Source organism: Colossoma macropomum, unplaced genomic scaffold (genome assembly GCF_904425465.1).
Source record: "Colossoma macropomum unplaced genomic scaffold, Colossoma_macropomum, whole genome shotgun sequence".
Classification (NCBI taxonomy): Eukaryota; Metazoa; Chordata; class Actinopteri; order Characiformes; family Serrasalmidae; genus Colossoma; species Colossoma macropomum.
Genome location: NW_023494784.1, coordinates 29,243,485 through 29,269,482, shown reverse-complemented (window position 1 = coordinate 29,269,482; position 25,998 = coordinate 29,243,485). Strand labels below are relative to the sequence as shown.

General features: G+C 37.4%; 1 protein-coding gene across 11 annotated transcripts in view; it reads left to right on the top strand.

Moving 5' to 3' along the window:
* LOC118806202 (bromodomain adjacent to zinc finger domain protein 2B) overlaps positions 1-25,998 on the top strand; it is a 75,114-nt gene that overhangs the window by 15,574 nt on the left and 33,542 nt on the right. For all 11 annotated transcript variants that reach the window (XM_036567695.1, XM_036567724.1, XM_036567709.1 and 8 more), the window contains one exon: positions 23,484-23,585. In XM_036567695.1, coding sequence (XP_036423588.1) covers positions 23,486-23,585 — 100 coding nt within the window. In that variant the 5' untranslated portion in view covers positions 23,484-23,485. The remainder of the gene's footprint in view (positions 1-23,483; positions 23,586-25,998) is intronic.

Below are 25,998 nucleotides of genomic sequence, written 5' to 3'. Positions count from 1 at the left end.
GACTTTATTGGAAAACCAAGTACATTTGTACAGTTTAAGGCCCTAAAATTCACATCTGCTTTGGCTTTGTAGGGAAACCAGAGAAAAACAGAACACCCAACAAAACACTGCTGGCTTTATAAAGTGCTTTTTACATAAGCTGCATGTTTTATTGTTTTTAAAGCTGAACAGACATGGATATAATTTCTTTTTGGTTACTGTGATTGAAGTTAGATTTAGGGTTAGGCTTGGAAAAGTCTTTTTACATTACCATTATCATTATAATTTGCATGGGTATTTCAGTTCTCTGTTAATTTGAGATGCCAGTGTAAGTATGTATGTTATAGTACACTTGGTTACGTTTGCTATATTTCTCAGACATACTAACATGTTGACACATTGTCCACTGAGGAGAAAATATGAGTGTAATGAGTCTCCATCAGCGTCTAGTGTTGCTCCGTCAGCTGTGTTTGCTTATTAACTCGTCTGAATATGCAGCCCTCGTTGCTTAGCTGATACAAATGGAATAATAAAAATATGTTTTTCAAATGTATTTGAAATGTATGGTACGACTCTTTTGGCACCAACTACTTTGTTTTCCACTACAGATATAGTACCCTGTCAGTGTAGCTGGCTGTCACAGCGATGCTGCATGAAACTGTCGAGATTTGAAGGAGACAGTTTTTTTTTTTTTTCTTCAGAAGAGGCTGATGCAAAATAAAACACTGCTGGAAAAAAACAGGAGAGTTTGGGAAATACTACATCAGAGTTCAGACGATGCAGTGATTGTTTGCTCGAAGGCAACGCAAGAGGGTACGCTAACCTGGTAGCTAATGTTAGCATATATGTTTAGCAGTTCTCTCCGACCAATCAGTAGTCTGTAGCGTTCTTATGTCACCTTTTGGTATTGATTCTGCTTGCTTGGAACCGTGATGGAGGGGGAACCAAAAATAGCACCAGGTAACAGATTTGCCTGGTGTTTTAGAAAAACAAACCTGTGTGCGTAGTTAGGGCTAGTGTGTGGCTTGTTACTAGGGTATGACGATATTTATTGCTGTTATGAAATTATTATGAATATATGAAATTATTCCATATATTGTTACAGTATCATTTTCTAAATGTACTGTGAGTATCATCAGTACAGAGCACTGACCAACTGTATGGTTCATTATAAAGACAGCATGATCAGGCCTATTTAATTAACAGTCCAGTGCAGTATAACAACGCACTGAATAGAAATTGATGTATTCCTAGTTTAGTGTTCCATCTAATCAAATCTCAGAAAATCTAAATATTGTGATACATGTATTGAGAAAATGCCTTAATTTGAGATGGCAGTTTGCCACCTCTGCTTGCTACAGTATGATATGATGGTGTCGACTGCAGCCTTGCTTGTGTGGAAATAAAAAGACAGCGTGGTCTGACGGACCACCTCAGAGACCTGTGTTGTGAGCTTTCTCTGTGCAGATGGTGAGAAGGGAAATTTAATTTTCTTTCGTATCGTTGGGTTGTTACGGCCAGCTGCCTGCCTCCTCCCTTAATAAAGCCATTGAGAGCTCGGTATGGGACAGAAGGAGCCTCTCCTCTCCGCTATGACTCCGGCCTCAGAGACCTGCTGAAACGCTCAGCAGCCGCGTCCTGCATGCACAATGAAATGTTTTAAACGTGCGCACAAACACAGGCCTTTATTCTGCCCTGATTACAGACACCGTTCTGCTTTCTCTTTGAATTGCCATCACCTGTGCACCACATTTCATCTCCAGCCTCGTGCAAACCTCTCAAGTGAATTTACTCCTGAAGCGGGTAGGAAAATTTAGCTGCCTTAGTACAGCACATCCAAAATGGCCCCAATAATATCAGAGCTGATAAAAATGCCATCCTTTCAAGGAGCAGCATAAATGCCACTTAGCTGGATGAGAGAGAGACAGAGAGAGCAAGAGAGAGGGAGAGAGAGACTATATCTCTGCCGTCAGCTCTTCCTTGCAGTGATAGAGGTGACACCAAGGTGAAGGCAGACTTGCGGAATGGTTGGAAATCATTGATATTCTGACTTGCAGGCTGCAAATGGCTCAGTGGCAGATGGAGTCTTTGTCAGGGAAGAAAAATGGCAGCCAGGGAGCACGGCTGCTGTTTTCTCCCCCACCAGCCCCCATGCTGATGGCCTGTGACCTTCCCCTGCTTGCGACGATTCTGCCTGCGCACTTTGATCAATTACCCTGTGTGCTTTGTTCACAAGGAACGTGGAAATGGATCAAAATTTCTTTTTCTTGGAGTAGGAATGCTAGTGTATAGACACGGAGACAGCAAATTTGGTATTTGTCATGCACGGAATAAGGCTTGAACTAAAGTGGATTTTTTTTTTTTTTCTGGGATAGAATTCAGATCGCTAAAGGCTTGATATTTATTTGTTTTATCAGAATAACAAAAAGGCGACTGGAGTGTTCCTATTCATAAGTTCATTTTTTTTAATGTTAGTTTGTTATACAAACAAAATTAAAATCTGTGAATGTATGTTCTTTGCATAATGTAGTAAATGCAACAGCACTAAGACATAACATTATTAATGGAGAAGAGTAGATTAAAAGGCAGAAATGTGCTTTTTTTTGGCTTGAAATTAAAAGGTTTTCAGTTTTTTTAAAGAAATCTGCCAGAGTATTTTTCCACACCTCCGAAGTTCAGTCTTAGAAGTTTGGTTGCATTTTCTGCTTCTCACAATCCAAGTAATCACAAACACATTCAGTGATGTTGAGATATGGACTCTGTGCTGTCCATTATTCTGAGAACACCAGCACCTTCTTTGTTAATTCATATGAACATTGCATGTTACAGTATTAAACCTCTCTAGAAGGGCTGATGTTAAGATGAATAGCTGAATTGCTCCAAACATGCATTCAGCCAGTTTATTTTTATTTTTTATTTTGATTTGTATTGCAGTTGTATGATATAAATAACATAAGTCACTAGGTTCACTTGCACTGTGTTTGAATGCTGCTGCTACACCTGTACTAAAATGTTGTAGCATATTTATGCATGAGCTAAATAGCCAGTTGCTTCTTACTTTCCATTGTAGAGTCTTATTTTACTTGATTTAAAAGGCTGATTTTTGCATGAACTTTGGGTTAAAAAAAAAATAATAAAAATAAAAGTTGGCCAATTTGTCTGTACAGAAAATGGAATTGGCCATAAAATTCATGATGGGTGCATTTAGTTGGTATGGTGTAATGTGTGGCAGCTCTATGGGGGTCAGAGTTCATATCTTTAACAGATCTAGGGTTTTAAATGTTCTGTGAATTCACACATCCCACAGAAGTGTTTGCTTTAGATTAAAATGAAAGCGCATCCTTTTCCACTCTAATGGGTGTAAAAAGGTTTGCTTGGTGCCTGTGTTTGTCCTGTCCTGCAGAACAATTAAGATAATTAATTTGACTAAACTCTCTTGATCATTAAACAAGATTTGTATAATGGATTACCTTTAATGGCTTAAACACCCTGTTTCTTGGAAGTAAATTAACTGAGGTTTCATCATTCAAATGTAGAGCAAATGTTTTCAGACAGTGAGCGATGTCGTATTTAAGTGGGATTAACTGTTTGCTTGTTTTGAATTAAAAGTAAAAAATTATATTAGCCTGCATTGTTGTTTTCCTGAATGCAGATAAAAGTTGCATTTGCTTTATTCACATCATTGTGCGCAGGTCTGTCTGAATTATTCTCTGATATAAATACAGACGCCAGCGCCTTTGACAGCACACTTTTGTGTGCTATCACATAATGGCATATGCAGTCATATTGCTGACAGCAAAACCAGGCAAGGACAAAATATTGAAAGGTCAAGAGGAAAAATGCAGCCAGCGAACAAACGATGCAAAGAGGCCAGTGACAGTGAGGTGTGGGTTTAATATGTAGGCTGATTTTCATTAGCGAGACTCATTGTTATGCATGGAGTGTTCCTCTGCACCGCTGCGAATATCGTATTTTGTCATCGTCTGCATATTCAGGAAATTGTTGGCGTTTTAGGTGCCTTTTCTCAGCTGAAGGAAAAAGACAGCCAGCATAACCATGTCAGATTTGGTTTAGAGAGCAGAATAGCGTTCAGTTGCATGTAGTGATTTGTCTTTAAGCGTAGTCTTAGGCAGTGGGGTGATATTTGAATTTTACTAACATTTTCATTGCTTGTTTAAAGACTGCTGTGTGTATTTGAAATGGTTTATTTGCTGCAGTGATGCTGCCCATGGGGGCCATGTAGCTTAAGTGACTGCAATGGGGGGGGGTGTGAAAGATTTGTTAATACAGTACAGTCCAGCAGCCACAACATTAGCCCACATTAATGAAATTCCTCTACACCCATTTCATGGCAATCATTTCATTTCATTTCTGTTTCAGCAGCTTGTTTGTTTGATTTTGTAAATTTTCTCCTTTTTTTTTATCTGTTTCTCAGTAAGGGTTTCTCGCATCTACACATCTTTTCAGACCCATAGCACTGAGTTGTTTTCTCACAGTGGAAGGATGGACAAACACCTGTGGAGTTTTTCATGTCTGAAGCAAGAACGGAGCTTGATCTCTCAAAGATGAATGCTTTAACTACTGTTTATCTCTTTGTGACACTTTTGGTGGGCTACCAGGTCTTACACTTTTATTAGGAGTTCTATTTTCTCTATATCTTTTATCTTTTATAATTTATTGACTATTTATAGAATCTCTTACTTATTTTCTTGGACTTGCCCCTTTATTTTATATTTAATTAAAATTCCCCTGAAAAATGAAATTTCTCATGAAAAATGAATAACTTGTACTTAATGGCCATTTTGACTGGAAATTAAATGAATGAAGGTTTGTCAGTATGTTGTATAGACATGCACACAAAGATTTAGAGCTTGACGCTGAGTAGCTGCTGCTCTCTAGTTAACAGCATTTCCTGTCTGCTTAAGCTGCCGCTGAACTTTACTCGCTGCTTTTTACTGTCCCATTTACAAATGCGCACACACACACACACACACACACACACACACACACACACACACACTTACACTTCAGCCCTCATTCACTCAGCACAAACTACCAAATTAAATTGTTCATTGTTCTGACCGCCTACTCAGGCTGGCTGACCAGCAAAGCACATATGTAAGTGCTGAGGTGCGACGAGGTCCAGCTTAGCATCTACAGTGTGTTCAGCAGAGACTGCTCAGCAGATATTTGAGGGTGATGAGCTTTGGTGCCTCACAGCAAGACTGAGGGTTTCTGTGCTCACAGCAAACTGCAGAACTGTTCATTTTTATTTCACACACACATTTTTCAGCCTTGCTGTACTCTGATGGCTGTGCATTTTTATTTAAAGTATTGATGGCGTGTTTATATGCCTGATCATTTGTGTTATTAGTAGCTCTTTTGAGTTATCAATCTGTCAGTGTGGATGACTCTCTGTGCTTGCCAGCCCTTGCTGGTATTTGCAGATGAGTGCGAGTATGTTGGCCAAGGGCAGCAGTTGAGCGTATGATGGTGTTCATGATTTATTAGTACTGTAATAAAGCAATTTGTTGATTTAGAATTTTTATGGCACAAGCTCCTACTGACAAACTGAATAGCTTTTTCTTTTTTTTTAATGCTGTTTTTAATGGAAATGTGGACATTTCAGAGGGCGCATTTATTTACTGCTTTTTGCTGAACCACTGTGTAGAAAATATTTAATCCAGGGCTCATCTTTAGCTCCTTTACAGCAGTCAAGCCTTGGGGCTATTTTCCCAGCCACATGCCAAGCCTAGGCCTGGACTAAGAAGAGTTTTCACTGCAGAAACTCATTTAATCTGTGTGGGAAATTTCTCAAGGACAAATCAGCAACTAAATACATTTAGATTGTTCAAATCACCCATTTTTAACATTTTTGGGGAGCCCTTTAAATTAGGGCTGTACCATTCACTGTTGCGATCTGAAGATGGAGATGGAACTGCATCAATTTTGAAATTATATCAGTCATAATTGGTGATAATCTTTGTGCAGTTTTTACTTTTTGGACTTTTTATTTTCAAATGTAAAAAATCCCCAAAATATCTTATGGTGGTTTTTTTGTCTATATGCTGCTGCTGTGTAAATGGTTCATCCAGTCACATTTATCTGTGTATTTAGTATTTTTAAAAATAAGTCTGAATTGTATCTTGATACAATATACAATTATGATAAAAGATATGATTTGATTTTATAATCATTTCCTTTCTGTAACTGAATCATAATATTATGAGATCAGACCCTCATTTAAATGAAACATGAAGGCTGCTGCTACTGTATGAATCTCTACATCAGGTATTTTTCAGCCATGCTACAGCCAAAAATCTATATTAAAACACAAATTTAATGCCATCCCTCTCTTTTTTTTAATTTAATAAGATCATAATTAAAAGATGATTACTTAAATTAACTGATAATTAGCTGATAAATGTAATGTAATGTGTTTGTTTAACTGGGGAATATAAAAAAAAAAAAATCTGATCTGTGGTGTTGCTCCCTAATACATCTTAATTGAGTTGGCAAGTTGCTGTCAGTTGTGAATGGTCAGAGTTTTCTGTCATTAGTTTAAGTGCAGTGTTTTTTGTCAGTATTTTTTATTTTTTTTAACACAAGACATGATAATGTTGAATGTAAAATTTAGGGATACACGGTCAGAAGCAGATCACGATCAAGACTGAAACATTTTTTGTTCCATACTTGTGAACGGCAGTTGGCCAATACAGTATTTTTATTTTTGCCAATCTGTCTTGTGCTTTTATGAGGTAAATAACGCAAGTGCGCTCTTGCTGTATATGAATTCTGCTCAACACCTGTACTGAAATCTTGTTGTTTATCTGGGCAGTAAGCATTAATTTGCTCAAAATAACACCAGTGTTACAATGAATACAAATAATATTAATACATTAAGTAGTGTCTTTATGTATTTCAATGTGTTCATTCAACCATTTCCAAACCTCTTGTCATAGGTGGCCAAAAAGGTGGCCAAAAACATCAGTTGTTGGTAAATTTGACTGTGAAGAAATCAGAATCGGCCATAAAGGTACATGGTCAGTGCATCCCTAGTAAAGTAGTAAGACGTGCTGGTCTGAGTGCAGCTCCGCTGGCTTCCAGTGGCAAGAGAGCGAGTGGTTCCTGAAGAGCTTACGATAACCTTCCATTCAAAGCCCACCAGAGAGCTCAGGCAGGCTGGCTCTGTGTGTGGCCCACATCACTCAGCTTCTCTCGACAGAGAGAAGAATGGAATTGAGCACTGATAACCAAGAACATTCTACCTCTCTCACTCTTTCATCGCTGTGTATCGTTCTCAGTTTGAGCTCTTAAATGTGTTTGTGGATAAGCTGTTGTGTTTGTGTGGTGCTGTTTGATCTGTGTTGTACAGTATGCAGTGATGGTGTGGATTATATTATGCAGCTGACCTACATTTTGTGATTTGTCTGTGATTACTCTGTAACTGATACGAGTAGGGTTCATTGTGATCTGTAAACACAGAAATGTATGATAGTGTTTGTAAGCCGCAGTAAAAGGAGGGCATAGGCATATCATTTCAGAGAAGATTGTGCCCATTCTTTCAGAAGCTCATCACCCCCCCTTCCCCAGAACGCTCCCTGACCTTGGCCTCTTTGGTCGCCATTGCCAAGGGCAGCTTTGTGCGGCTCCATGGATGTGTTTAACCAGAGATTGCAGAATGTTGAAAAGGTTGAGCTTGATTTACACTTAACATCTGTCTGTGGCAGGTATGTGAGGAGGTCAGAAGGCCTAGCTTTCCTGACACTCTTCTGTAGGGTGTGGTCTGGAGTAGAGCTTCAAAAAGGTGGTTCCTTGAGGTTTCATATGGTTCACTGCTGGGTGTCTAAATGAGTAATTTTGTGTTGCATGCAAAACTGAGAGCATGCAGTCCATGCTTCTGTTCTTAGCGAGCTGCCGAGAAAGTCCTGTCTATTAACTATTAGAAGTACCTTTGGAGCGTCATAAAGTCTTAGAGGGTAGCTTTAATTTAAGCTGACATCTGTTCCTCATACAGATCACCTGACCTATATCTACGGTCTGTGATAGACTGTATCCTGCAATGATATGTGATATGTTTTGGAACTGTACTGTAACTGCATCAGTTGTGCTGTAACATGGGCTCTTTCGCTCACAAAAATGCTGAATGGATACGGCTTATTTCTGTTCTTTGTAGTAAAATCAAGCTGCAGTAGTGTTGTCATAATCTTGTCTTTACAGAATGTTTCATTCTTAGTAAGTATGCATATACACCTTTATGAAATAAAGTTGGGACAGAGAAATTTAATATTTTGTTGCTGTCTGAGCAAAACATCCTACCTCTGGAAACGTTACTTTACAAGAGAAGGAAAAAACATCCTTAACTTTCAATGTACGATAATGTAATAACGTTTTATTATACGTCATTTGAACTGTTTCTGTTAGTCTGTTCATCATGAAATTTTGACAGTGTAAACAGCAGCTGGCGTTTTCAAATTATGTAAAAAATAAAAAGCAACAAAATTAAGATACATGGTTTTGCTACAAAAATGATAGTCACTAGTCATCTATGCAGAAGTTTTACATTTTGTTTTTTGTTTTTTTTTTTTGTTTTTTTTCCAAATATGTTAAACTCAGTGAATTAAAAAGGTGCTCTAAAATTAGCAGGAAATGCCATAGTTAAATTTGTTTGCTGTAGAGGATATTTTCACATACTTTCACTTAGAAAATCAACAAAACATGAAATTTGATATTTTTCATGGTATTTTGTTGAGAGTGGGCTTTTGCACATACATACAAGAAATGTCAGTGCTATATTTTTGTGTCGGCTATTCTTTTCAAAAACTTGTTACAAAGGGATAAAATAGTTCAGTGATGACTGTTGACCTGATGCTGTTTGGCTGCATGCATTTGCTGCAGGTCAACCTTTGTAATGTAACAGCAAACTGTTATGTCACTTTTTATTCCGCAATTCCACTCATGACAGTAAAATGCGCTCTTTGACTTAATGCCCCATTGTTCATTCAGGGCGGTATAGTGAGAGATTTGAATGGATTTTCTTCTTGTTAGAAACTCAATTTTCAATCTGTGATGTTAAATGCATTTTCACTGCCTCATAGTTGTCCTTGCCTAAGAATTAAATGAAATGTCTGGGGCTAGCCTGGCCTGTGAATTTTAGTGGTCCTCATACAAAGCAGATGGGTTAAATGAGAGACACTCTGTTTCATTCATCACTGCTGAACATAAATTACTTCACTGTGTGACTTTTTTACCCAGGAACAGCTTAAGAGCACATGTTCTTTTAATTCAATTCCACAGCGAGCAGAAAGGAGATGAGATTTGAATACTATATGCTATGCTTATGAATTGAGACTTGTTCCATGACCAATTGCGAAATGTTGAATTAAAACATTGACCACGGTGTGGAATATTGGAATTAGCTGTAGCTGGTTTATTCATTTATTTAGCAGTAATTGTGTGCACATGTAAGTCCACAAAGACCAGCTTGCCTGAGTCGTGTGCTCTGTGAATTCCATTGTAATTGCTTTGAAAGGATGAGGGAGGGGGCTCTGTTTAAGTCATAAGGGTGACTATAATGAACCTTGTGGTTGTTTTTGTCTGTTTTTCTGACACACTCCCCCCCTCATAGCTCATTTTGTGAAATCAAGGCTGTGTACCCTTCTGGGTTTTTCTGTACTTTGCAGAGTGTGAATGAAAAATTACTTTGCTTACATATTCTGTATTTTGCTTTGTGTGCAGACTGTTCTCTGGAGCCTCGGTTCTCTTCATTATGAATGCATATTCCTCACATTAAAGAAATTGAAGGAATTTAAGGTTATGCTGGGTTATATTAACCTGAGATAATTACTGTTTTGTTTGCTGCTTCAGAATAAAAATACCAGTCTTACAGATGTTTTTTAAGAAAACAAACACTGATGAAAATGCCTTTAATTCGGCCTAGTTGAGTTGAGTATCGTAGCTGCTGAATGGGACATGCCTTTCTATTACTGAATTAGACCTGTAACAGGAGAGCCTTATTAATCATTAATGAAGAAATAAATTCTAGGTGTGGATTATATTTAAATCACATGTGGCATTTAATGTCATTGCTGGCAGAAGAATAGGATGCCTGGCTGATTTATGGAGAGAACATATTTATGTGGACAGTTACATTAGGCTGTGTGTGCATCCCTGCGTGTAAACCACAGTCCAAGTAAGGATTACTATTGGACCTTTATGCTGATAAAAATGTGCTGTTTCAGATTTGCTTCTACTATAATTCAGTTGAGCAGTACTGTTAGTACGGTTAGATCTCATAAAACACTTGGAAATGAGTGACATTTTAGGAAGATGATGTGAGGCTGTGATCAAACTGCTTACATGATTGCAAAGTGCAAGAGCCTGCTTTGTGTTGGTCCTGGGTTTATCCAGTGTGCAGTGCCGGAGTCTACATGCTCTGGGCCAGTTTTTTTGGTTCGGTTTGTGTGGTTTAGGAATGACAGGGTTTGTTTAGATTTAACTATGCTAAGAGATGCTGTTGGCAATTCTAAGCCAGTTTATGCTCAACCCTGGATGCAGATACTTTGAACATAGAGGAGGGATGGATAGGCTCTTCTTCACCTTAGTCACTTACAGATAGCTGCAGAGTAAAGACCCATTGCGCTCAAATACATGTTTTTTATGGTTACATTCTCTTTCATGGCTTGCTATGATTATAGATTGATATTTGAGTCAGATTTCTTACAGTGCCAATTTCAAATTTGTGTATAAAAATGATTGAGATGCTATGAGCTCATTAACATTAATTCCAGGACAAAAATGTTGTACAATAGGGGATAGCAACGTCAGTAAATGCAAACAGCTAACTAAACTTACCTTTAGACCAGTGTATCCATGCATGTAGAGGAAGGGGTGGGGTTAGGACAGCAGGAAGACAGGGAGTTTTTTTTTTCTAATTTGCATAATCCTGCATATTCATAGTTTTTATTTTTTTTTTTTGGTTTTTTTTTTATATGAGGGTAAAGGTGCAGAAATTTTCCTAGACAATTTAGACATGGGGCTAAAAATAGCAAATATTTTATAATTTATAATTAGCATAGATTGTTTGAAAGGTTTAAATTACACATTTAAGGGTAATTTAACTTTTGCTCATCAGGAAAATGTGTGGTGGGGGAGCAGTAATACACAAGCAACTAGCTGTAACTCTCTGTATGCACTAGTTTGGCAGCAAGTGGGGAAACAAACAGGGCGATAACTCTGGCTGGCAAGTTAAGAAGAGCTGAGAACAAGACCATCTGAAAAGAAAATAACTCCAAGCACTTTAAGCCAGATGAGCCCATTAGGTGAAACGCAGTGCACTTTCTTTCTCACTCTCCTCATCACATGTTGCTGTTGGTTACTGCTGTAAGTTTAATAGCCTGAGGCTCTGTTAGCAACTTGCTGGTTTCTGAAGTGAAGCTGGTTTGACACAAGTAGCTACCACTGAGCCAATGTCTTTCTTTTTTATTAAAAACAAAATCCTGCTTGTCCTTGGTCTTACTGTTTATTGTTGTTCTTGCATACTTCTGCTGGGGCTTTTCTTACTCTTTCTAAGAACAAAGATTTCTTTTTGTCCTTCAGGCTATTTGTCATGTCTTTGTTGCAAAGATTTGCCCTGGGATGTGTACAAATAGTTTGTTTCCCCATCCAGCGTGTTTCTTAGGCTATTATTCAAAAATGCGTTGCTGCCACATTTTCAATAAAATGACTGTATTAATTAGAGTTATGTTGAAAAAAGTGATTCAGGGTAAATTTTTGGTAATCTATGTATTGATAGACATGTCAATGCCAAGTAATTCTGTTTGTAAGTAGTGTGCCCGTAGCACTTTTTTATCTGCCTTTTCAATGTCTGGTAAAATACAAAAATATGCACATTTGTTTCCTGTTTTGTTATGTGTCTCTATAAAGACGCAGACCTGGTATCACGAGAATCTAATTATTGAATACATCACTGAACTCCTCCTCTCTCCACTTTGTCAACTGTTCCCCTCTCTCTCTCTCTCTCTCTCTCTCTCTCTCTCTCCCCCTCTCTCTCCCTCTCTCTCTCTCTCTCTCCCTCTTCCTCTCCCTCTCCCTCTCTTCTTGTTCTCTGTGTTAATGTAGTACCTTATACAAGACTGTATAAGCCTAATTGTAGTTTTCTGTCCTTGAAAGAACTTCCTGCAAGTTTTGTGTCCTTCACACTCTCCTCTAAATCTATATAAGGCCCTAATCCAAACATGCAAATGAAGGGTGCATCTTCTTGAATGAGATTTTAATTACCCAGCCAGACCTGTGCCACTGTCAGAGAGAGACAGAGGCAGCTGGCCGAGCAGTAAAGCTAAAGAGAGGCTATAGGACCTACAGGCTTTTAGACTTTAGACGTAGATATTTGAGCTCATTTGCTGAGTGTTTTCAGTGTTAAATAGGCAGGAAGGAAATAGACTTTACTGCCTTTAGTGTTGAAGTGTTATGCTGCTAATTTCAAAGTAGTTTGTTACTAGCCTAAAATAAGCCTAAAGTTTTGTAATTTGCATGATTATTTACGAATATGTGGCTTTTGGAATCTGAAAGTTCCTCATGTCCGAATTGCCCTTCCTCTTGTTGCACAATAGAAAAATTTAGGGATGCACTGAGCAGATGCTTTTTCATGTACGTATCTGCCTACGCGAGAACGTTTATAAAATGCGTTAACTGGGGCTAAATCTTCCTGGATTAGCATTATAGAGAAATGTGACTCTTATTTGTAGAGGGTTACTAATGCAGTATAATAAATGATTTTTTTTTAGTGCAGTAGCTCAGCATTGACTAAACATTCTTTTGTTTCTTCCAGAGTGCAATTATATATTAATATCAGCCTTTTTTTTAAAGCAACTCTCTGCCAGAAATTATGATTCTGATGTTGTGTATCCATAGAAAAATACACTAGTAGTGTTTTCAACTTAGAAAATAGTGCAGCTAAATTGTTAAATGATAAAACTGTAGGGGTGTAAAGATGATGCAATAAATCTTTGACACAGAATTAGAAAAGAAATACTAGTTTAACATTTGTTTTTGTATTTATGTATTTTTGTTGCTCACAAAATGTGCTTGTTGAATATATACCTGGCATAAGTCATTTTCTAAAAAGACATGAAAAAAATCTAAAAATAAATGTACCTAATTATATATATATATATATATGTGTGTGTGTGTGTGTGTGTGTGTGTGTATATATATATATATATATATATATATATATATATATATATATATATATATATATATATATATATATATATATATATATATATAATGTGTGTATATGTATATGTATTTATATATGTAGGTGTGTGTGTGTGTGTGTGTGTGTGTGTGTGTGTGTATAAACTATAAGGCTACATCTCAGAATTCCTTTGGGGAAGAAGTAGCTGCTCAGACTCACATTTTCTCCAAGAGGCTGAAGTTGGCTTCCTGCTCACCAGCTTCTTATTAAAATTTTCCGTTCCACCTTAAATAGAGCAGCAGTAACATGTAACTGGTGCTCCATTTAAAGTGGAACAGAAAATTTGAATAAGGAGCTGGCTAATGCAAAAGCTTTGCGCTTTCCACTCACTCTGGTAGCTGACACATTTGGGTGATGTCTCCACAAATGAGTTAGTTTATTTGAGGTATTAGCACGAGTATTTGATCATCATGTTAAGGAATGTCGGCACTTTGTCGATGTTCATTCTTCCACTCTTTCCATCGTTATTGTGCTCAACTGAGAAACCTCACCATTTCAAACAGCTTGGCTAATAAACCATCCAAGGTGGACTAATCAAATCATTTTTTCCAGTTCAGAGAGCTGTGAGTTTTTTACACTCTTATAGTTAAATATAACTTCTTTTAATAAATATAACTTATAATACATATAACTTTAATAAAAATCCATTCCTGGTGTCACATTTTGTAGCATGACAACTGTGTTCAATTCACAGCATATATCGCCTCTCGACCTCCATATCAAAAAAATCAATATTAATATATGCATCATCCCTAATAAACCAAAACTGCGCTAGAGAAAAGTTTAGTTTGTGGAAAAACAGTTCATGTATGTAATAATGTTCTTACTGAAATACAAGAATGAGCTTTGTTTTGCTACATTCATTATTTCAGTGACACGTACCAGTCTCTCTCACTTTCTCCTTCTTTCTCTCACTCTTCCTCCTGTCCTCCAGTCAAATGAGCGATTTCTACTGAAGATGACATTACTGGAATTAGGGGCCTGAGCCCCAGGGGTGGGTTGTTTTTTCCATCACTGAAGAATGAGGGATAACCTTTACACAGATGCCTCAACTACACTTTTCTGCTGTAGCTCCTTCTTATGGTTTATGATTGCTTGTGGATGCTTTTGTAGTTTTTAGTCCTTCACCTGTTCCAGCAAACCTTTGGAGGGTGTATATTCTCTTTAGTGGATGCTGAGGTTCTGTTCCACTTTTCTTGTCACTTGTCCCTGTGTGGCAGAAGCACAGGATTACAGTGGAGAGTTGCTGCACGCTTGCGGGCAGATGCTCTTCGCAACCTTTATTGTTCTAGCAGCCTCTCCTTTTTTGTCTTCCCTTTCAAATGCATGTCATCTACATTATGCATATCAGCACTGAAAGACTCCAGTTAGACTGCTGGTGGAGGTCTGCTGTCTCTCTTTTTTTCTCGAGTCCCCCCCCCATTTGTCTCTTTCCTCTCTGCTCCGTTCCTCCTGTTCTGTACCCCTATTCAGCTGAATTTATGCATCTCTCTTTTAGTGTGACAGCCGTACTGCACCTTGTTCTGAAGCGTGGCTAAAATGATAATCATTTCAGCAGCAGCTACCCCAAAAGGCATGAACATGGCTTATTTATTTAGCAATGAGCTGATGTTCCATGTTCAGCAGTGTTTCTGCTCATGGTGCAGACTAATTACCATCATGATCTCCAGAACAATATTACCAGACTCCACCAAGCTGAACTGTGGAGTTTATTAGTACAGAGTGAGTTCAGCTGAGTCGCAGCGCCGCATGAGTGTGCTGTATTAGTCTGTTCTCTGCTTTTGATTAAAATGAAATTGAGTATTTGTTCTCCTGTTTCATGGCCCTCATGTGGATGTTACATCTTCATATTGTGTTTATCAGCAGCAGATAATCACGCTGATTTCGCTGAAGGGAGAAAAACGATTTCTGGAACCATTTAGCAGTAAACAACAAGGGAGAGATGAGCGTTTGCATCATTTACAGCAGTACATGTCATTATTGTCTCTTAACAAGTGCTTATTTCATGGCAGCTATGTATTTCATAGACGCGTATATTAACTTGCATGAAGGCTACAATTGCTGAGTTTACTGATAAGAAATTGTGTAGAATATGTTGGGTTCTGGTCCCAATTTAACCCAATTCAGAGTCTGAAATTAAGTCTCAAATGTATCATCCATGGTTGTAACAAAGAACAAGGATACTAAGAGCTAGAAATAATCTATTATAAACTCATTCTGTGATGCTGAATAACTGAATAACTGAGTTTTTAAAGATATAGCTGTAGATCTCACCTTTCAGATTGCCACATATACCAGTTTTTTTCATTCTGGGCTGAATTTGAGGCCAGTACAGTCTGAAATGTCAGACTTTAGTGGTTGATGCTGTATGTATGTGGTGAAAGAAACCAGCGTGACATATTTTTTAGACAAATTGATTATCTATCTATCTATCTATCTATCTATCTATCTATCTATCTATCTATCCATCTATCCATCTATCCATCTATCCCATAGTCCTTTTTTCTCCAGTTTGTCTCTAGCTTTTCATCTCTGTGCTAGTCTCTCTCTTTGTTCACTCTCATGCTCCCGCTTTTCTTTTTTCCCTTTTCCTTTTAATTCCCACTGTGTCTCGCCTGCATGTGTGTTGAGTGCAGCTATGCACATTTTCTGATTTGGTATGGTTTTTAATTCTGAGGTCAAGATTCCATTTGATTTTCAATATTTTGATAGAATTTGGATTCTTAGTTATATTCTGCTCAGATGGTTTTGCTTAGATAAATAAGTAGTCAAATTGAACTTTTTCAGTGCCTGCTGCACTAGACCACTTACAAAATAAGCCCTCAAAATCACAACTCCTAGAATGTGTAAGTGGCAATTTACAAGTGGTTTATAACAATGATACTGTGATGCAACAATGAACTGTGATGCACAATGATAAAGTTATACTGTTATCCACAGATATTTGCTTAAAAAAAAACTCCAGATGTTTACATTTGACTGATATTTCATACTGACGTATACTGAACTCCCGAAGAGCAGAATGTTTAGGTGATGGTCCCTGTGCTAAAATTTCTGCATTTTATTGAACTTGCTGCATTTGTAAAGTAATACAAAATAAATGCTGTATGGTAATCTAGGTGGATTTAGTCCCAGTTTCTGCTTGGATTTGTTCTCCTTTAAAAAGTCTGACATCAGCGGATATGTACATTAAAATGTCGGTTACCGCCATCAGCCCAGAATTCCCATGTCAATGCATGCCTATTTATAAGCGACTGTCATTTGAGCAGTGCATGCATAGCACAAGCCCCTCTCCCTCCCGTCCCACTTTACTTTATGATGCACCCATATGCCTAGTATTGATCATTGACAGTGGTTTCCATGAAAGATAGCAGACCCTTGGAGGAAATGAGCAATACAGTTTAAGAGCCCATATCATGGAAAATGTCCTTGCTTTTTTCAAAATTAGAGTTTGATACAGTATGTAAACATAGTTTAAAATTTCAAAACTTAACTTTCCCTTCCCTGTCCATGCAGTCCATATATGAAAACTAAGCTGCAAAAACAGCCTGTTTTGAATTTGTTGTTTTGATGATGTAAAAATCAATACATTTACACATATCTGCCTGTTAAGCCTACAGCAGTTTAATTCCACAGATTTATGGTGAAGTTAGAAGTGTTTTAGCCTAGACTGTTTTTTGAACGAAGCACAGCTAATCAAAACAGAGCATACATATATCAATCTTAAAGGCACAGTAACAAAACAGCCTGTTCAGTTCTAAGGCATAAAAGAGATTCTAAATGGCCATGTAAAAATGAAATATGTTTTTGTTTCATAAAGCCGCACAAATGTAAGTGGAAAATAAGTGGACAAGCCAGATAATATGATATGGACATACTTAAATCTCAATACACTATTTTGGACAATCATTTTTTCATTTTTTTTGTTGCTGAATTGAAATTTAAGTGATGTGTCCAGGACATCAACAGTTCCAGGATGCATATGGAACTGCACTTGCTGTGCTGCGTTCCTCCTCCTGATTTCAGGAACGTGTCTGCTCTGGCCATGCGCATTCCTCACTGCATTTGCCTCACTGCATTTCAGTTTATACTATTAATCAGACACACACACACACACACACACACACACACACACACACACACATACACACACATATACACACACACACACACACACACACACACACACACACACACACACACACACACACACACACACACACACACAGTTACCTGCAGGCTTCATAAAGCCCCTACTCAAAGAGATGTATACACCCCGTCAAATGCTTATGATGGAGTGGCAACCCAGCCACTCGTGCAGCGTATGAGTCTCCTGTGTGAAGAAAGATGGAGGAATGGAAATGTTCCACCACCAGGCCTGGACTATTAGTACAATGTCAGGACCTGCATTTAGCAAACCTGTAAAAGATGAATAAAATAATAATGTAAGCAAAGAAAGGTAATGGCTTGTGATGGCTCGTCTGATAGCAGCATATGTAGTAAATTAAAGGAGAGCACATGCTGAGCTTCTGAGAAGTTGTTTCTGCAATGTGGAAGGAATTAAGGAAGTGACAGTTTCACTGAAACCAGCTGCAAAACATTTCTCTGACTTTACAACCTTCACAACCCAACATGAGGTGCTGTTTTAAGGTGGAACTTCCTTGGGATCTGACACTGATCCACCAGGGCTTTTCCAACAGCAGCTCTTAGACGCAGTTAAGCTGCAGTAGAAAGTGTCCATGTGTTCATCTCAAACCTCCTGTGCATGATTTCATTATGCCCAGTAGTACTGTGTGATATGTCATCTGTGTTTGCATGTCAGAGATGGTTCCACATAGCCATATTGATTTTACCAATCCTGATGGATAGCAAATGCTCAAAAGCAATGTGTTTCATTTGCCGGGTACTTCAGATTGTTTTGAAAGAACAGTTCAGTATGTATATATATATATGTATGTATATATGTATATGTGTATGTATGTGTGTATATATATATATATATATATATATATGTGTATGTATGTGTGTGTGTATATATATATATATATATATATATATATATATATATATATATATATATGTATGTGTATATATGTATGTGTATGTGTGTGTATATATATATATATATATATATATATATATATATATATATATATATATATGTGTATGTATGTGTGTGTATATATATATATATATATATATATATATATATATATATATATATATATATATATGTGTATGTGTATATATATATGTATGTGTGTATATATATATATATATGTATATATGTGTGTGTGTGTGTGTGTGTGTGTGTGTATATATATATATATATATATATATATATATATATATATATATATATATATATATATGTATGTGTATATATGTATGTGTATGTGTGTGTATATATATATATATATATATATATATATATATATATATATATATATATATATATATATATATATGTGTATGTATGTGTGTGTATATATATATATATATATATATATATATATATATATATATATATGTGTATGTGTATATATATATGTATGTGTGTATATATATATATATATGTATATATGTGTGTGTGTGTGTGTGTGTGTGTGTGTATATATATATATATATATATATATATATATATATATATATATATATATGTATATGTGTGTGTGTGTAATGTAAATGTTTACAGTAATTGTCTTTAACTGTATCCTTTCTGTTTCGGATTAGTATTGACCACAGTAAGGTGTTATTGTCTACTGTTTTCGTCCTAGAAATTTCATATTATTTTAAAAAAGTATTGTGATATTGAATTTTACCCATACTTAATTATAAGAGACCGGCATTGCCGTAGAAGAACCCTTTTTTTTTCCCTACATAACCTTTCAGAGGACCAATGTGTGTGGCCATTGGTGAATCGCACAGCCCCAAGAACAAGATGTAAAGAAATGAAGAAATAAAAGTCCATGTATTTTAAAGAGATAAACCGTGATTGTTGTTCAGTTATTCTTTTCACTGCACATGGGGGTTCAGTTTTTCTGGTTTGTGTTCAGGTGGAGGTCACTGTGATTGTAGTAGGCTGGTCCAGAAAAAAAGTAAAGGGCTAAATTGAGTTCATAGTCCAGCCCTCTTTGTAAATGTGCAGTGCATTTGTGTATTTGAGCATGACGAGTGAGGGAGAATGCGGGAGTACTGGCACTGTTGGACAGAAGGGCTCTGCTCTTCATGTTTAAGCGGCTCTGGTAACTCTGTTTCCTGTAAAAAGATGACTCCCTAGCCTTTTCCCTCCTTTCCTCTTGTTTGTTTCATCTCTCCACCTCTCATCTGGCTGAGTGACCTGGGCAGTGTAAGGAGCTGATGAACTGTCGTTTGATCCTGATGGAAGATATTATGGTAGTGGGAGAGCAGAGGAAGACTGCTTTAACTCCTCTCTTTCTCCCTTTCATCCTCAGCATGCTGCTCTTTCACAGGTCTGTTCTGCAGCAGGCCACTCCTAGTCACACTGGCCTGCATGTGATGGAGAGCAGGATATGTTTTAGTGACAGTGGTTCTTGGGGTGGAAAGGTTTGCGAGGAGTGTGTGTGCATGCGTCACGCTTAGAGGAAGCTGAAGTTGCTGTTTAAGTTTAATAGCGAGTCTGGTGTGATCATGCTGTGCCTTCAGTCAGTGACTTCACACAGTGAACCACACATACAGCAAAGGAGACCCCTAACAAGTAATTCACCCCATCTCTGTCATGCTTCCTCTCTGTTTTGATGGGATAGAGTGTGTGCCACAGGCTGTAAGCTGTAATGGTAGGACACCAAGTTAAAATAAGTTAATGTAAAAATGTTAAGTAATTTCCATTGTCCATATATTTAATAATATTTAAAAGTCGTGCTACCTTTCCTTTTAAAAATGACATGTAGTCAGTATTTGAAATGGGCAAGTAAAAATGTGCTGCATGTTTATTGGATGATTAGATTACCACAATCAGATCACAGTGTAGTAAAACCAGTAACGCACACGTAACGTACTTGTTGAACTTGTGGCTTATTATTGAACATTAACTGTGTGTGTGTGTGTGTGTGTGTGTGTGTGTGTGTGTGTGTGTGTGTGTGTGTGTGTTATAGTCCTGTTCCATGCTGATGACTGAGTTGTGGGATCATCACTGTTAGTGCCAGCCATCTGTTACACTACCAGATATCACAGAGCCTGAACATGAACACACACACGCTGAATCACCAGATAGCTCCATTAAAAATGAAACCAAAGCAAACTGACCACCTAACTTCTCATCTGTACCCCTTTAGAGGTTGTCAGTAGGAGCTTTACCCCAAATGTGGAACCCAAAAGGTTTGGACAGAAACAATTATTCTTCAGTTTGCATCAAATCTGTAGAAGAGGTCGCTTTACTGGCTGCTGTGTGAAACACTGTGTATGCTAATTCATAGTTTCTTTCTTGTTGTCTCTCCTTTTCCTAACCTGCCTGCTGGCCTTTTGATTGACTGTGTAGTGTCAGGGTTGTGCATGTTTTCAAGGTGACTGTGTTACACTTGCAAATCCAGTGGGCATAGGAGCTCATAGCAGCAGCAGCATGATCTGTAACAGTCTGCTCCAAAGCAGCATGCCTAATTACCAGTCCAATCAAACTAATAGCTCCTGTCTTATCAGTGGACTGATTCTAATAATTAACACAGGATGGTATTTAAATACAGACATTTATGGCTATTTTGCAATTATTATAATCATTTCTTTTGAAATTTTCATTTCTGTAAAAAAATGAATAAAATAAAGAGATGAACTGTTTAGGTTATGTAATAACGCGTAGCCCTTTAGAAGGGTAAACTGTTTACTATATGGTCTTCTTTGGGCACACCTGTTTATGCTCGATTTCCTCTATAGGGACGTCATAACAGTAGCAGTTCAGTTGTGTCTCTGAATTGCCAGAGAAAATGCAATTTTTGACTGGAAATGTTCTCAAAGGTGGATGAGCAGGAGAGCATTTGAAAACATGAAATTGGCTACAAATGTGCTGGTGTAAGTAAATCTCATTAGGCAAAACACAGATTTCTGCAGGTCAGCAACACCATGTTGCTCAATTACAGTTTTCATTTGTAATCCATGGAAGTGAGCAAATGATTCTACAGCCGGTTTTGACTGTTCTGCACACATGACATTTGCATGGTGCATAATTTCACACACATGCAGTATATGCATATGCATGATTAGTGGCTGACTTGTCTAAATTTACATTCTATTAAGTAATCTCTGTCACTGAAGCATTGTAATTGTTGACTGTTTGGCTGTCTGTCTGTCTCTTGGAGTGTATGAATTAGGGTGTCACTGAAGTCTTTCATTTTCTTCCTCTATTACATTTTTAGTCCTCAGGGTCACTTGTCTATGGTGTGGGTGGAAAAAGGAATGAGAGAGCAAGAGAGATAGGAGCGATCGAGCTAGGGTCAGTAGTTGATATGCAGTGGGCTTCTTTAGTGTCGGGCTGTGTTTCTGCTGCACTGCTCCAGTCAGAAGTGAGACTCGCTCAGAATGTATATGTATGATCATGCAACATTCACCTGTCTATGAAACCCAGTCTGTAGGCACATTAAAGGGGATTGCAGCTGCAATGTTGCACATTAGGGATGTAAATGATTAACGAATTAGCTGTTAACCGACAAATAAACAGTTGTTTGAGCAATGCTACTGGTTAAAAAAACAGTAATTTTAGTTTTTCATTTCCAATAAACAACTGTTATTATGTGAATAGGCGAGTTTAACATTTAGGTTGCTTAACAACAATAGGCCTTTGGTTCCACTGTATAGGCCTATTAAATAATGAAGTGGTGTTGACCACTGATTTGTCAGACAATGCTACAACTACAATTAGGTACCATAACGAAGGCAAGCATCTGCAAGTATATGCGTAGTAATTATAACTTGAGAACTTTAAAATATAAAACTTTCAGTAGCCTCTCATTGTAGATTAAATTCATCTGATCTCCAAGTTTTGGTCATATAATTTTGAAAATATTGTAGTTGTCAGCCCCTCAGATTAAACAAATATGTTAATGCAGTTTCAGGCTGTTTACTTCATGTTCACACTTACATTACTTGGTCCATATAAGGAACACTGTGTTTATCTCCTGAATTTTGTAAGCCTGCAGATACATGGATCTGTATTACTAATCTGTTACTGAATGACTGTAGAGAACATTTTTCATTGGCATATATTCAATGGCAGTGTTTTTGTGTTTGACCTATAATAAAGTGGTTTTAAGGACAAGTTCAGGTGAGGAAATTCCATTATCTTCTCAGCCTAAGTGTAAAGTCCACCAACAGATCTAAAATTTCCTTATTGTATGCTGACAGTGTCTTCTTTGCACAAAATGTAAACAGACCTTACCTTACCTTGGACTGGCTCTGGTTGGCACAGAGGCAGCCTGTACTGTCAGCCAACAACACATACTTACAGGAAGAGTGCACAAGCTGTTATTGCAGGCCTACATTGTGATTAGAAGAAAATTATATTGATTGTCAAAAGTATTTGCTGCATTTATTAATTGTGTTTAATAAAGATGGTGCTGTTCTGGAAGCATTATATTATGTGCAGCTCCAGTCTGACAACTTTCAACTGGTACTTTTCTCCTGAAGTATGAATTATGCTTTTGCATACCAATTACAGCCAGACACATGAACATGCATGGAATAGTGAGCTGAATAAGTGTGTTTCAGGGTTTAAGCAGTCTGTTTCAGGCCAGGGGACTAAAGTTTGTTAAGGTTATGTCAGTAATTTGCACTTTTTTCAGTGGCCCTTAAGGCATTGTGGCTGGTAATAAAATGGCAGCCAAGATTATATGTATTGTGAAATAAAAGTATATTATTCTCATATAAATGAGAAAATTTAATTATCACTGTTATGAATATGTTGGTCCAATAGTGGAATTAGAAACAATAATTGAAACCTATTTTTTAGTGATCTATCTTTTAGGTCACACATGCTCTGATGCACATGTAATCACTAGTCCTGGGCATTTCCATCATTTTTCACTCCATCAACAAGCATGAGTAGCATAGTGGATACACACAGGAGACTAAGTTTTAATATAAAAACAATATTGTTGTCAGCCACAAGAAGATGTTACGTATCATATCAGGCCAGAAAGTCCATAACTGTGATATCCTATTGTGAGTCCATCGGAAATGTAACAGTGTTTCTCTGTCTGGGTCTGTACTTAGCTGTTCTTTGTGTGTTATTTTTCAGGTATGGAGTCTAGAGAGAGATTGTCCCCTACACACCCCCAACCGTCCATCAGATCTACTGCCTCCCATTCTGCATCATCACTGAACCAAACGAGCAAGAGCGGTATGAGAACACACATGCAGTCACTGTCATAGATTAACATATGCTTGCACACATAGCACTAATTTTTTTGCGCTCCTGTAACACCCGTAAAAGAAGCGGAGAAAATATAATTTTCTATCAAATAAAGCAAGGTTTTGCAAGGATCTGTGGACACGATACTTGCAGGCCAAAAATGCTGAAAGTATGTTTAAAATATATATATATATATATTATTAATTAATGTATTTATATATATATTCGTATATATGTATTTTGTTTTAAATGCACTTTATAATTTTTTTCTTTGAAAAATAATAGATGATGTAACATAAAGACACACAGATTGTTGTAGATGTAACCAGTGCCATGTGTGTAGGCTATGTTTGTATTCATCTAAGCTAACGCTACATGTAAGCCTAGACAAATACATGACAGAAACATGTAGAAAACCGAATTTCCTTCGCTTTCTTTAAGTAAAGGAGTTTGAACTAATATGTATGTTTGTTTCAAATCGTACCATTTACTACCCAGTCTGTGTAGTTTATATATGGAAACTAAGCTGCAAAAACAGCCAGTTTAAATTCATTGTTTCTGTGATATCATGAGAATCAATTTATTCACATACAGTGCTGTGAAAAAGTATTCCCCCCCCACCAAAATTTCACCAAGAGCGCATCAACGACTCCTCCAGGAGGTCACAAAGAACCCAGACGAACATTCAGAGAACTGCAGCTCTCACTTGACTTAGTCAAGGTCAATGTACATGATTCACAATAAGAAAGGAACTGGGCAAAATGGCAATAATGGAGCAAGACACAAACCACTGCTGACCAAAAAGAGCACAAAGGCTTGTCTCATAATTGCCAGTAAAAACTTGTAAATGACTACCTAAACTTTTGGGATAATATTCTTTGGACTGATGAGTCAAAGGTAAAATGTTTTGGAAGACATGGATCCCGTTACATGTGGTGTAAAGCTAACACCGCATTGCACCATAAGAACATCATACCAACAGTCAAACATGGTGGTGATAGTGTGATGCTCTGGTGCTGCTTTGCTTCTGTAGGACCTGGACAACTTGTCATTATTGATGGAACCATGAATTCTGTTCTGTCAGAAGATCATGAAGGGGAATGTCCACCCATCAGTTCATGACTAAACTCAAGCGCAATTGGGTTATGCAGCAGGACAGTGATCCAAATTAGCTCAAAGAAAGAAAATTAAGGTTTTGGAGTGGCCAAGTCAAAGTCCTGATTTAAATACCTTTGAGATGCCATGGAAAGACCCTAAATGGGCAGTTCATGCTCGAAAATTGCCCATTGTAGCTGAATTAAAACAATTCCGCAAAGAGTTGTTGGCCAAACTTCCTCCACAGTGATGTAAAAGTTATCACAAACATTTGATTGCAGCTGTTACTGCCAAGGGTGGCATAATCCATTATTAGGTTTTGAGAGGCAGTTTTTTTTTTCACATGGGCGAAACAGGTTTTGAATAAGTCTTTATCTTCAGTAGATGGAATGATTTAAAAGCTGCGTTTTGTGTTTCCTCGTGTTGTCTTTATCTCATATTAAATTGGTTGGCTGATCTGAAACAAACAAATGCGACGAATTAGCAAAAATAGAAGAAGGGCAGATACTTTTTCACGGCACTGTATATCCACCTATTCAGCCTACAGCAGGTTAGACCCACATTCATGCTGAAGTCCTAAAGAGTCTTTCAGCTCTGAATGCTTTTTTGAAAGAGGCACAATACAGGGCAGCCAATCTGAACAGAGCACATTTACGTAGATCAGTTACAGCTACAGAAACAGACTGTTTAATTGTAAGGGATAAAGAGAGGTTGGAAAATGATCATGGAAACATAATTTCTGACCATTTTTGGTACATAAATCTATGCAAATGTTAAACGTGGACCTCAATGGGGAAAAAATTAAGTACTAGAAACAAGTGGACACATTCTCTTGAGAGAGTTCCTGTCCATTTTAGCCCACTCTAATCTAATTTTATTTCATTTTAGTTGCACATTTCAGAGTTTGTGTGTGCCTTTTTCAGCATTTCACCTGCTGTTCCGAATTCAGAATTTGAGGTCTGGTGATTTTGCTGTGTAGTCAAACTGTCCCACTGTTCCATCATGTCTGTTGAACCACTCACATACAGACACCTATAGCTGTCATCCTGGAATGTGGCAATGTCAATGTTGTGTTGTGCTTGGATATAAGACATATAATCAGTGGAAGACACTGGCGTAAAGCTTACCTGACAGGATTGGTACCATCATTAAGACATTGGATGCATAACCAAGTGTTATAGAGGAAATTATGCCTGTGTTTAATTCTTTGTCCAGGGTGCTTATTTATCTAGCTGCTCTAATGCTTCTATTTCACATGAAGAGTTCAGTTAAAACTGCGTTATGATGCTACATTCACCTTGATGGA